Source organism: Lactuca virosa, chromosome 8 (assembly GCF_052849685.1).
Source record: "Lactuca virosa cultivar CGN04683 chromosome 8, Lactuca_virosa_CGN04683_v6, whole genome shotgun sequence".
Lineage (NCBI taxonomy): Eukaryota > Viridiplantae > Streptophyta > Magnoliopsida > Asterales > Asteraceae > Lactuca > Lactuca virosa.
In genome coordinates, this window is record NC_136433.1 from 337205289 (window position 1) to 337218286 (window position 12998).

The window sequence follows — 12998 nt, forward strand, 5'->3', positions numbered from 1 at the left end:
AAAAAATAACGATCACAAACAATTAAACGAACAATAAAAAATATAATATGATATTTTTTCACAACTATAACAAATAAAATTATCATTTTCATTTACTACCGTTTCGTCAAACAATGTCATATTTTATTTTTATTAATTATCGGGGACATTAACTACATGAATATTACAATTATTACGTGGTGCCTTCGGTGGAATATATGCATTAAGTCGAGCATTATACAGTATTTCTCATCCAGCGGCACGTTCTGATCTATGGTGACGCCAAAGTGACAAAACTGTAGGCATTGGATGTAATTCTTGTAAATCAACTTTTACGTAATGGCCATTATAAATGAAGGCGATAACAATAGATCTATGATGTGAAATATCTTGCGGACCATGCCAAAGTGGAAAACAGGTCGACGAACCTTGTTTGTCTAAAAAATAGACAATTACACCATACTTATTAGCGATGAGGAATCTAGTATCCGGCATAATCAACCAATATTCACTTTGTGCATAACCAAATCCAGTGAAACTCAACGAGTGTTGTACGTTGTTTATATCATCCTGAAAAATCATTGAATATCGTCCCCAATTTTCTAATAACTCGTCGTATAAGTGTGAGCGGATTTGACGCCAATAATTTTGACTATACCCGAGGGAGACAACTATTGCCCGAAATCCACAATTTCCATCTCCCTCCACATCTTCAATGTTTGTAACATATGGATGAAATTCATTTGGAATTTCACTCATAAGTGAATTTGAATAAAATGTTGAAGGTTGTTGAAACGAAAATGTATTGTGCCTCTCTGGTTCCTGGTTTAAATCAAAATGATTAGACCCATTATAATCTGACATAGACGTCGCAAAACTATGTCTACGAGGATATTGAGTCGTTGGATCTTGAGTAGGCGGAACAATAGGCTATTTATTGTAAATGTAATGTAAGTTAAAGGACCATAAATGTAAATATAGTGATATTATTTTGATTTGATCGTAGTGGTACTCATTTACACCACACTAAAATAAAGATAGGGTATTTAAAATAAAGATAGGATATTTATTGTAAATGTAGGATAAGTTAAAGGACCATAAATGTAAATATAGTTATTAGTTTTGGCTAATACGAAATGAAAGGATGTGGTCAATTGCACAGTGATGAAGATAAATGGAAGGGATGGGGAGTGTTCTTATGGACAAACCCTTTGAAATTATTTCCCTTAATTTTTCAGTGTTTTTAGAAAGTTATAAGTTTAACCGTTAAAATTTTAAGTTTACATGTAGGAAAACTGTCAGAAAAGTCCCAAATTATCGTGTTTTTACAAATAATCATTTTTTTCTTTTAACAGGAAATGACATATTTTGACCAATTTCCGCCAAGCATCCTTATTGTAATCGGTTCGAGACCGCCAAACGATTAATCGGCCGTCAAGGCCGATTTCTGCAATACTGATTAATATATATTAAATTGAAATATATATATATATATATATATATATATATATATATATATATATATATATATTGAAATATTAATATATATTAAATTAAAGTAATAAGGGTTTAAAGAAATTCTTCAAAATAAAAAAGGATATAAATTTAAAATAAATTTTAACTAGAAGGGCTGAAGATGTAAAAATTATTTAAGACACATTTGAAAAAGTTATTGTCTCGATCAAATAACGTAAATAAAAATGTGAGAATTAACGTCCGTCCAATAATTAGGGTTATATATATATATATATATATATATATATATATATATATATATATATATATATATATATATATATATATATACTAATTTTGAACTACATGACGAACAGTTCTTCTCTATCATTGGTTGGAAAGTTTTTTTCTTTTCCCTTTCCTTTTTCCTGGTCTACTTTTTATTAATTTTTTTTTTTTTGACTTTTTGGAAATAGTGGATTACACGTGGTGTCAAGTCCACAGATACTGTGTACGTGTTGGGAGTTCCTTTGTTCTTCTGTAGACTCAGCTGATTTCACCGACTCTTATCCTCGATTTTCCTTCTCTTTTCACTTCATCGCCTCCGTTGAACTCTGGATGCTTCCCATTGCCTCTCCAAAACCCTCTGTTATTGCTCGAATATGCGTTCCACCGCCTCCTTCTATGATGCAACTCACCACCACCATCAATTTATACGCCACCGCTGACAACCATCGCCACCCTATACGCCACCGGCCACCACGACCACCATCTTCTCCACCTCACGGAACCCCTGCTCCATCTTTTCCATTCATCACAAGTCCGCTCATCACAGATATGTGGCCCCATCCATGTAATTTCCTTCCAGGTTTCATTTCTTCCATATTCTTCTTTTTAATTAACGTGTTCGTATGAATCTAGGGTTACTTAAGCTCTTTTTTAGACTGACCTACACGCTTTTTTCTTATGTCGGTATTGAGGCAGCGCCGACTATGCTGTTCGTGTTGATGGACGGTGGTGGTGGGTCAGAGTGGCCATGTCGATGCCGGAATTGGAAACAGAATCCTCAGGAGAAGAAGACAAAGATTTTACTCACCATAGTGATTCGTTTTCTGCTTTCGATCCTCTACCTGCTCCCTTACCACCGATTTGGGTTTATTATGAGGTTGAAGACAAAGATTTTACTCACCATCGTTGCACCCCTTCCCCCATCTTCTCTGCTCAACACCGTTGCACCCCTGCTCTATCTAAATCATTATCACTGAAAACCTTTTTTTTCTTTTGCTGTTGTGAACTGCTATGTACCTGCGACTTTTCATTATGTTTAAACGAAAGCTCTCTTACTCTGATTGTTGCTTTGAATTGTTTGATTTATTACCCCCTTTTCGTTTGACTCTTAATTGAAACTTACAAGAATATAAGAACCAAAGACTATGTGATGTGAACCCTAGCTTCAGGTTCTCTCCCTATTTAACTCTGAATTACACAATGGTGCCCAAAACTTAAAAATTCTTCAGGTTCTCTCCCTGTTCATCTGTGAATTACCTCCTTTTCACACACTAGGATCTGTGACCTTCAAAAACGTGATTACAGGTATGCCTCTCGGTCTCTCCTTTTTTACTATCTATAAAAGCTTCATAAAACTTGAAGAACTCACGATTACTGCAATTTGCTATCAGTTTAATGTAGTTGAAGTTTAATTAAGATTTTTAGAATGCAATTGTTATGGATTATTATTTTTTGATTTTTTTTATTGAATATCCTTAAGGGATTCTCAATAGTTGATTCTGGATCCACTTTCTTTGTAAAAAGATTGTGTTGCAGAGATCCACTTTCTTTGTAAACAGATTGTGTTGCAGAGATCTCACACAGAGGCTTTGGAGGATATGGAAGGTCAGTAATTCTTTCATTATGTGTCATTCCATGACAAAAAAACATCTTTTGGATTTCAAGATGGAAGGAATCACATAAATAGAATGAAATGGACCATTCCGTTCGATTGTTTCACCAATTCCAATACACTAACCACCAACTAAAATTCAAAATGTTTCAGGTAAACACCTTTGTAGCAGAAAAACTATAGTCACTTGCTGGAGATTGGGCTAATTTAGGGCCCAATACCTTACTTTTTGATGTATGCTTCTTACTCTACCCGGTCGACTTGGCATGGTAATTTACTTTTTTATCCAGTAAAATATTTAATTTCAGATTTTAACAAGTGATCCATTTCGCTGGCTTATAGTTTTTGGGTTTGTATTCTTTTAGGTAGTTAGATATTATTGAATTTGGCAAGCCAAAATTTATTTTGATTGAGAATGTTTGTTACATAATGGAATTTGCTGTTATGATTTTGGGATTTTTTGCGGTTAGGCGTTTGGTTTCTATGGCTTTATCAGACAATTAGACTGCAGCCAAAAGCATTAAATACCAAAAATAGCAATATACACTCATTTATTTGTTTAGGATAGCATTCTACTTTCATTTCCTTTTACTACGTCATTTCTTTTATTAGAATATTATACTCTATTCAATCTACCTAATTATACCAATATCCAATTGCTTCATCGATGACCCCATATCTTTAATCGGGTCTAGTGTGTTTGAACCTGTTCAGAAGTTGGCTTCAGGTGAAAATCTTAACACTGTGAAGGTATGAAATTTTATTAATTTATACTTTAAATAGAGAGATGTATTAATCCACTATATTTGTATACGCTTTGTTTTTGTGAAATGTGAAGTAACTAATAAGTTATGAACTATGATTTGCAGTTGGAGCTGATGCAGATAAAGACATAATTGAATTTCTCTTGTCTGAAGTGAAGGCTAAAGACATCACATACTAGACTTTTAGCTTTTGGATTTGTAATTTATTGTTATCATCTTTGTTTCAATTGTTTAAAATCGGGTATTGTTGCCCAATAAAATCTTTCCGTTTTGTCAATTTCTTTTACGTATCTGAGAGGTAATATAAAATTTACCACACTTTCATTTAACATTGAACAAACAATATATAGTACAAGTACAACATAAATTAAGGAATATACAAGGAAAGTGAATAATGGGTGAACAAATCAAAGATTATGATTGACATTGATTTGTGGTAATATTATCTCTGATACCCCCCCTCAAGCGAACAGGTAGAGGACGCACACGCAACTGATCTCGAAACGAGTCGAATAGAGGTTTTGGTAAAGGTTTCGTGAAGATGTCGGCTACCTGGAGCTGTGTAGGCACAAATTTAGTGTGCAACTTTCCTGAAGACACAAGTTCACAAACAAAATGATAGTCAATATCAATGTGCTTTGCCCGTCGGTGGGTAACCGGATTTTGACTAAGGAAAATGGTACTCAAATTATCACATAACAAGGTTGGTCGTTGAGATGGCAACGCATTTAAGTCTCGCAACAAATGAGTAATCTATATGAGTTCAGCAGCGGTATTTGCCATTGCCCGATATTCAGACTCGCAACTAGAACGAGAAACCGTCGGCTGCTTTTTGGCACTCCAAGATACAAGGTTTCCTCCAAAGAAAATTGAGTAGCCATAAGTGGAACGACGAGTTTCAATGCAACGAGCCCAATCCGCATCCGAGTATCCGATGAGATTTGACTTGGTTGGATGTGAAAAATGTAACCCATTGGTGAGTGTGCCTTTAACATATCGAATGATCCTTTTTACCAGATGAAAATGATGATCCGTCGGAGAATGAAGAAACTGACTTGCTTGATTTACCGCATATGATAAGTCAGGTCTTGTAATAGTCAAATACTGAAGAGCACCAACGAGAGATCGATATAAAGTAGGATCGTGAAATGCAGAGCCAGAACTGCTGAAAATGTCTTGTGTAGCAAGAGGAGTTCCTACCGGTTTTGAATCTAGTAAGCCGGCTCTAGAGAGAATGTCATGAGCGTACTTTGTTTGACTAAGAATCAAACCTTCATCTGTATAAGTAACCTCCAGACCGAGAAAATAACTTAATTTTCCTAAGTCTTTAATAGCAAATTCAGTTTTCAATCGCTCAATAAAACGACTGATGGAGGGCTCATGATTTCCAGTGATGATGATATCATCTACGTACACCAATAAATACAATAGACATGCACCTCGATGGAAGATGAAAAGAGATGTGTCTGCTTGACTACAAGTGAAACCTTGTTGAATTAAAAAATTGCTCAGCCGTTGAAACCAAGCACGTGGAGCTTGTTTGAGACCATAAAGAGCCTTGTTGAGACGACAAACATAGTCTGGATTACGAGCATCAGCAAAACCTGGCGGTTGCTCCATGTAGACCGTTTCTTGGAGATTGCCATTTAAGAATGCATTTTTGACGTCTAGTTGATGGAGATTCCATTTATTTGTAACGACAAGAGCAAGAACTAGACGAACCGTGGTGGATTTAACAACGGGACTGAAGGTATGTGAGAAATCAAAACAGGGTATTTGTGAAAAAACTTGAGCTACAATTCGAGCTTTATAGCGATCAATAGAACCATCAGCATGGTATTTAGTGCGAAATACCCATTTTGAGCCAACCACATTTTCTTTTACCGGTCGGGGAACAAGAGTCCATGTATTGTTTTGGTGAAGAGCCGTGAGTTCTTCCGACATAGCGTCACACCAATGCTTTTGTTTGGAAGCTGATTTGAAACCCTTGGGTTCTTTAAATGCTAACAAGGCACTGTGAATATATGTAGGAGCAATGGCCAATAAGTCCACTATGTGTTTAGGCTTTACAATTCCAGCCTTGCGTCTAGTCACCATTTGGTGAGTAGATGTTGTGGAAGGTTGAGGTATTGATGACGATGTAGTAGGATTGGAAGGAAGAGGCGAAGGCATGTCAGAGGATGACGTAGATAGTTGACTTGAAGTTTGGGAGTCATGAGAATTTGGAGCTACTAGAGAAATTTTTGTAGGAAAAGAGTCATCATGATCACATGAAGGGCAAGTGGTGGATGGGGTAGGAAGAATGGGGGCTGGTGGTGGGGATGTTTGAGAGGTAGTGGGGCATAAAGAACTTTTATCTTCATAAGTGCTCAAAAATAGGTGAGTTATGTGGGAAGATGTGGTTTTATTTGAGAACAGAAAAGAAAACTCATCAAACCTTGCGTATCGTGTAATATACATGTTGGATGTGTTTAGATCAAGACATTTGTACCCTTTATATTGAGTACAATAACCAATAAAGATGCACTCTATGCTTCGGGGTGCAAGTTTATGGTTAGAGTAAGGTCGTAAATATGGGAAGACACGACATCCAAACACTTTAAAATTTGTGTAGTTTGGCACCGAATGAAAAAGCAATTCATATGGTGATTTGTTGTCCAATAGCTTTGTGGGAAGACGATTAACAATGTGAGCCGCCGAAGAGAAAGCGTCAACCAAAAAGTTGGGGGGTGCATTAGCACCAAATAACATAGCGAGTCCCGTTTCGGTAAGATGGCGGTGTTTACGTTCGACCCGTCCATTTTGTTGTGGAGTATATGGACAAGACATTTGGTGATGAGTACCGTTGTCAAGAAATAAACGCCGAACCTGATTATTGAGAAATTCTGTACCTCCATCACTTTGAAACACCTTCAGTTTGCAAGAAAATTGAATATGGACAAACTGTAAAAAAACTTTAAGGACTTCAAAGAATTCTGATTTGGTTTTTATCGGATAAAACCATGAAAATCGTGAGTAGTCATCAACAAATAAAACATAGTAACAATAACCATCGTTTGAAGCAACAGGAGCGGGTCCCCATAAATCACAATGCACCAAATCAAGGACATTAAGTGAGCGTTTCACATTTAATTTGAGGGTAAACGATGTTGTTTTGAAAGCTCACAAGATGAACAAATGTTTGGTCTAGGTAAAATAGATGTAAAATGTAAGCACCCATGTTTATTTAAAAGACAGAGAACATCATGGTTTACATGTCCAAGGCGTTTATGCCATAATTCAAAAGAAGCTTTCGAAGAAGAAATAACGGTAGCTGCTAGTGCTTGAAAACCGGGGCTCAAAATATATAATCCATCCTTATGCGTCCCTTTTGCTAGAATATCCTTGGTGATTGAGTCCTGAATAACGAAATAAGATCGAGAGAACAAGAAATCAACCGGGTAATCGTTAGTGAGTTTGCTAACAGATAGTAGTTTCTTCTTGATATTAGGTACAATAAGGACATCTTTTAATTTCAAATGAGGGTTAACCGATAGTGTACCAGTATGAGAGATAGGAAGGACATTACCATTGCCAAAGTAAACTTGCTTATTTCGTGGATAAGGAGTAGATGAGTGAACATGAGCTGGTGATGGCGCCATATGAGCGGTGGCATCGGAGTCAACATACCAATCCGGTGTCGTCTCATTTATCTTACAATCGGCATGAAATGCCTGTGCAAGATTTGCAGCGGAATATGAAGATTGTTTGGCATAAGTTGCTAAGTCGGGACAAGCACTTGCATAGTGTCCGTTTTGACGACATAATTGACAGTGGGGTGATCTTCGACCTCGGCCACGTGAAGAGATAGCCCCTCGAGAATAAGATCGACCATTAGTGAAACTGTTAGAACGTCCTCTGCCACGAGAGGATTGCTGCCTAGATGACTGATGTTGGGCCGAAAAGGCAACAGGAGATGTTTGAGAGCCATGTAAAGAAGAAACAAACAACTCATGGCCTTCGGCCTGAGCAAGCATATCACGAAAAGGGGGATGGGGTTGCACAGTCCTGTGAGCCGTAGAAAACGTCTTAAAAGTCGGTCCTAAGCCACAAAGAAACCAGTGACTTTTGTCAATGTCAGATACAGGTTGTCCGATAGCAGCAAGCTTGTCACATATAGCTTTAAATTGTTTCCCGTAATCAGAAACGGAGAGATTTCCCTTCTTTAACTGACGTAAAGAGTCTTTTAGATTTTGAGAGCGTTCCATGGAATCATGGCTATAAGCCGATTCGAGGGCTTTCCAAACTTCATGAGAGGTTGTAAGATTTAAAACTTCTGCCATAGCTTCCTCTGTGAGAGATGATTGGAGGAGAAGAAGAATTCTTTTGTCTGTATCAAACCATGAGGAATATTCTGGGTTTAGAGTAGATTTACCTTCTGCAATGATAGTTTTAGCTGGAGCAGGATGAGACCCATCAACAAAACGCATCCAATTTTGATGAAGAAGCAGCGTTGCTATCTGATTTCGCCATAAGAAAAAATTGGCGGATGAGAGCTTTATCGTGAGCATATGCAGCAGAGTATTCATGGGGAGAGGGGAGTCTTGTGAAGTCGATGAACCAGACATGATAGAAGAAGAAGAAGTTGTATTGAGGGGAGATAGGGAAGCAAAAGAAGGATCGATGATTGGCTGAGAAGAGAAGGGCAAAAGAAAGAATTTAGGGTTTGCAATTAGAAGAGGCGTGATATTCTGGCTGATACCATGAGAGGTAATATAAAATTTACCACACTTTCATTTAACATTGAACAAACAATATATAGTACAAGTACAACATAAATTAAGGAATATACAAGGAAAGTGAATAATGGGTGAACAAATCAAAGATTATGATTGACATTGATTTGTGGTAATATTATCTCTGATAGTATCCAACCCCGCAAAGCGGGGATTCTTCCCTAGTTTAAAACAAATCAAAGTGGTATTTACCTTTAATCGGATGTGTTTAACAACACCCATATTATACATCATTAGGATTCCTTTTTAGGTAATCATTATAATATAATTATTATTTTTACTAACTTTTATACTTTACTTTATTATAACCTAATCATTAAAACTTTAATATTATAATTATGATTATCATTTTGACTAATTTTTAAACTTATTTTTTATTAAGATAAAAAAAGAACAATAATATTATTTTTATAATATAATAATATAAATAATATTATAAAAAAAAATATAATTCCGAATAAACTTTCATCAGTTTTTTATCTTTATTTTTAGTCGTAAACCACAAACTTAATTTCCACAAATCAAATATCATTAAATATTAAATAATATAATATTATATATATATATATATATATATATATATATATATATATATATATATATATATATATTATTTACTAGTCCTTTTTTTAAACAAAACATCATACTTTTTAAATTGATTTACAGCTTTTTCATTAATATTTTTCATGTTTTTTAAACTTTTTTTTTTACTTACACATATTTTAAGTTTACTTTAAATGTTTTATGATATTTTAATATTTTAAAACTTTTGTACAAGCTTTTGCTTAACGGTTTTCATATTTTTTTTTTTTAATTTTTCTTACATTTTTCAAGTTTTCTTTAAACTTTTTACAATGTTTGAAACTTTATATTTATTCTTTTCACATTGAACATATTTTTTTTACACTTTTTTCACGAAAAAAAAACTTTATTAAAAATTGTTTGAGTTGTAAAAAAGTTACGTATATTTTTTACAACATTTAAAACTTTATACTTGGGGATGGTTTTTTTTACTTTTTATATTTTAAAATTTTCATCATTTTTTCTTAGGTGTATATTTTTTGATAAATAAAAACAATATTATTTTGATAAATTTGTTTTTACAATTAGTTTTTTATACATGCAAATGTATTTGTTAAATAATATATTAAACAACTAAAAATTAAAACATAGTTTTGTATTTTACTTTATGTTTTTTATACCAATCAAAGATATTTTCACCACAAGATAATATATAAAGAACTAAAATATAAATAATAAGATTAAATTATATATTATACTTTATATATATATATATATATATATATATATATATTAGTAGTAAACATTTAAAAAAAACTAATAAACTTATGACGTGTGTTAGTAGTTTTTATAAATTAAAAAAAATGATGTATTAAGGTTTTTGTGGCAGCCAAAATATGGTGTGTAGGTCATTTTTTTTTTTAAAATAAAAGAGATTTGGATATAATCTAAAAAAATTAATAAAGAGAAGATTTTTTGGAAATTTAAACTCCATTGGGTTGGATAGAGCCTGACTCCTCCTCTCCCCATTCAGCGACCAATTTTATCTTTATTCACTCACCTTTTTCTTTACTTTTGATTTTATTTCCTATTTAAAAAAAAAAAATTAAACTTGACAGCTTTTTGAAACGGAAATTGGTAAACAAATAGAAAGTCATAGGTGAATATAGAGTGGTGTGTAGTAGGGATGGAATAGGATGATGTGTAAAAAGAAATTCCCAAATAATATTAAGGACCGCATTTAATTGGATTTTTCGATTCTCTTCTAATAGATATTTGAGTGACAATGTTTAATCAAATAATATTTTGTCAAAAACCGTCACACCTCTTTACATGACCATATACATTTTTATTGCTAGTATTTTCTTTAATCAGTAACTCACATCCAAGTGGGTGAGTTTTGCCTGATTTTTAGTTTCAATATATATATTTTTTTAAATTTCCATATTGTTACCCACACACTCAGTTAGTCAAACAAATATTACTACCTAGATAAACAGTTAAGTGCTGTTTGTTTTTTCTGCGGACCACATCTGTAAACCTCTGTAGTAGAAGAGGTGGACTAAACGTCTGCAGTATGAAAAAAGAAGACTGTTTGTTTTTTTTAAATCTGCGGGCTACTAAAATAAACTGAAATCTAAATAAATTGATTTTTTTTAAACTTCAAAGTGATTTTTTAATATTTTTATGACTTTGTTATAAATAATAAACGAATCTAGATCAACTTTTATATATTATTGTATAAAAAATAAAAATAAAAATGGTATGAATTAACGTATATATTATAAAACCAACAACTTTGGTTGCAAAGTTATAACTAAACATTATAATTAGTGATCAAAGAATTTGATACATAAATGGATGGAAATAAACTTCGATTTTTTCAATTAAATCCATTAAAAACGTACCATAAATATTTTCTCGAGAAATTGACGATACTGTATTAAATAATGTTTTACAAAATTTAGGAAAAAAAATATAAGAATATATTATGATTTTTTTTTCATATTTATATAACAACTTCAACAACTATTATTGTAATAAATCTTTATTTATAAATTTATCAAAAATATCATGTATTTATCGTCGAACGTTTTTTTTTTTTTTAAGTTTTGTACTTTTTATTCAAATTGTTTATCATTAATAAAGTTGGAAAAATATAAATTAAAAAAAAAAACTTAAAAAAATAAAGATATATATGTTTTTTAGGCTAGAAGATGTCTGAAGATGTTAGAAGACTCTGGTCCACATCTGCATCAAGATGAGGGCGCGCAGACATTTTTAGGTCTGCAGTCTTCAAAAAAACAAACAGTCTGCGAAGGCTAATGTCTGCGCGTGGTCTGCGCAGCGCAGATAGAAGAGGCCACGCAGATCTAAAGACAAAAAACAACACTACCTTAAAGACACACAAACAATTAAACACAAACACACAAATATTCCAAACATAAATATATCATACACATACAAGCAACTAAAAACGCACACTCAGATCTAACACGTCACCTTCATATTTATATACAGACACAAAGATCTGGTATAAAGTAAAAACTTTAATCCAAAAAAAAGAACAAAAATATAGTCTATCACAGACCAGATACATATATGATCAGAAAACAAAATCTAGAAACTCTTTTTTCGCATGCAAGATTAGGAAACTCATCTCTCTCCCAAGCTCCTCTTTGTGAAGCTAGATTGTTTAGAGAGGAAAAGCTGGATGTGTAGAAGTGGTGGTGGTGGTTGCTTGACATCAGAATAGAACTGTGATGCTGCTGCAAACGATGGGGCTAGGAAGATACGATGGTTTTGCTAGTGTTTGGTAATTGAGAATGGGTGGTGGATGAAATTAGGTTGGGTATTGTTATTCCTACCCTAGTTTCAGTAATCCTACCCCATTAATTATTATTTTTTAGGTGGTTGATTTTTATTCATTGAAATAAATGTCACGTAAAAAGTTATAAGTTTGCTTTTGTCAGAAAAAAGTAGCGGCTTCTTTTTAGAGTTAGGCTTAACACACTTATACTTTTACATTAATAACCTCTTTGTTTTTAAAAAATGACATTGTTTACCCTTATATTTATATTTATACAATTTCTGCATATATATTTATTTATTTTAACAAAAGAACGTGGACTTTTTTATGATAAAATTATGTAATAGTTTTTTTTCTTAGATTACATAAACTTTAAAAATCGTACATAATTTATTTTTATTGTTTTTTCATAGTTTACATAAACTTTAAAAATTGTACATAATTTATTTTTGGTCAAAAATTGTACACTTTAAAAATTTGAGCTTTTTTATTATTTTTTGTGTCAAAATATTATTTTATATTTGAACTTTTTTTTATTAATGTATTTGAGCTTTTTTATTATTTTTTACGTCAAAATATTATTTTATATTTGAACTTTTTTTTATTAATGTATTTGAGCTATTTTTTTATTTTTTGCGTCAGTATATTATTTTATTATTGATGTGTCGTGTTTTAAATTTTTTTAAAAAGAATTAAATAAAAATATTTACATATCTTTTATAAAAATAGTATTATAAATTATCTATTTAATAAATGAAATAAATAATATCTTAGTAAATAGAATTTATGAATAG

General features: G+C 32.7%; 1 protein-coding gene across 1 annotated transcript; it reads right to left on the reverse strand.

The window, feature by feature from the left end:
• Positions 1-228: 228 nt before the first annotated feature.
• LOC145131813 (uncharacterized) lies at positions 229-843 on the reverse strand. The gene has a single exon (XM_079066462.1). It carries the CDS (start codon positions 841-843, stop codon positions 229-231), a length of 615 nt encoding a protein of 204 aa, XP_078922588.1.
• Positions 844-12998: the final 12155 nt, after the last annotated feature.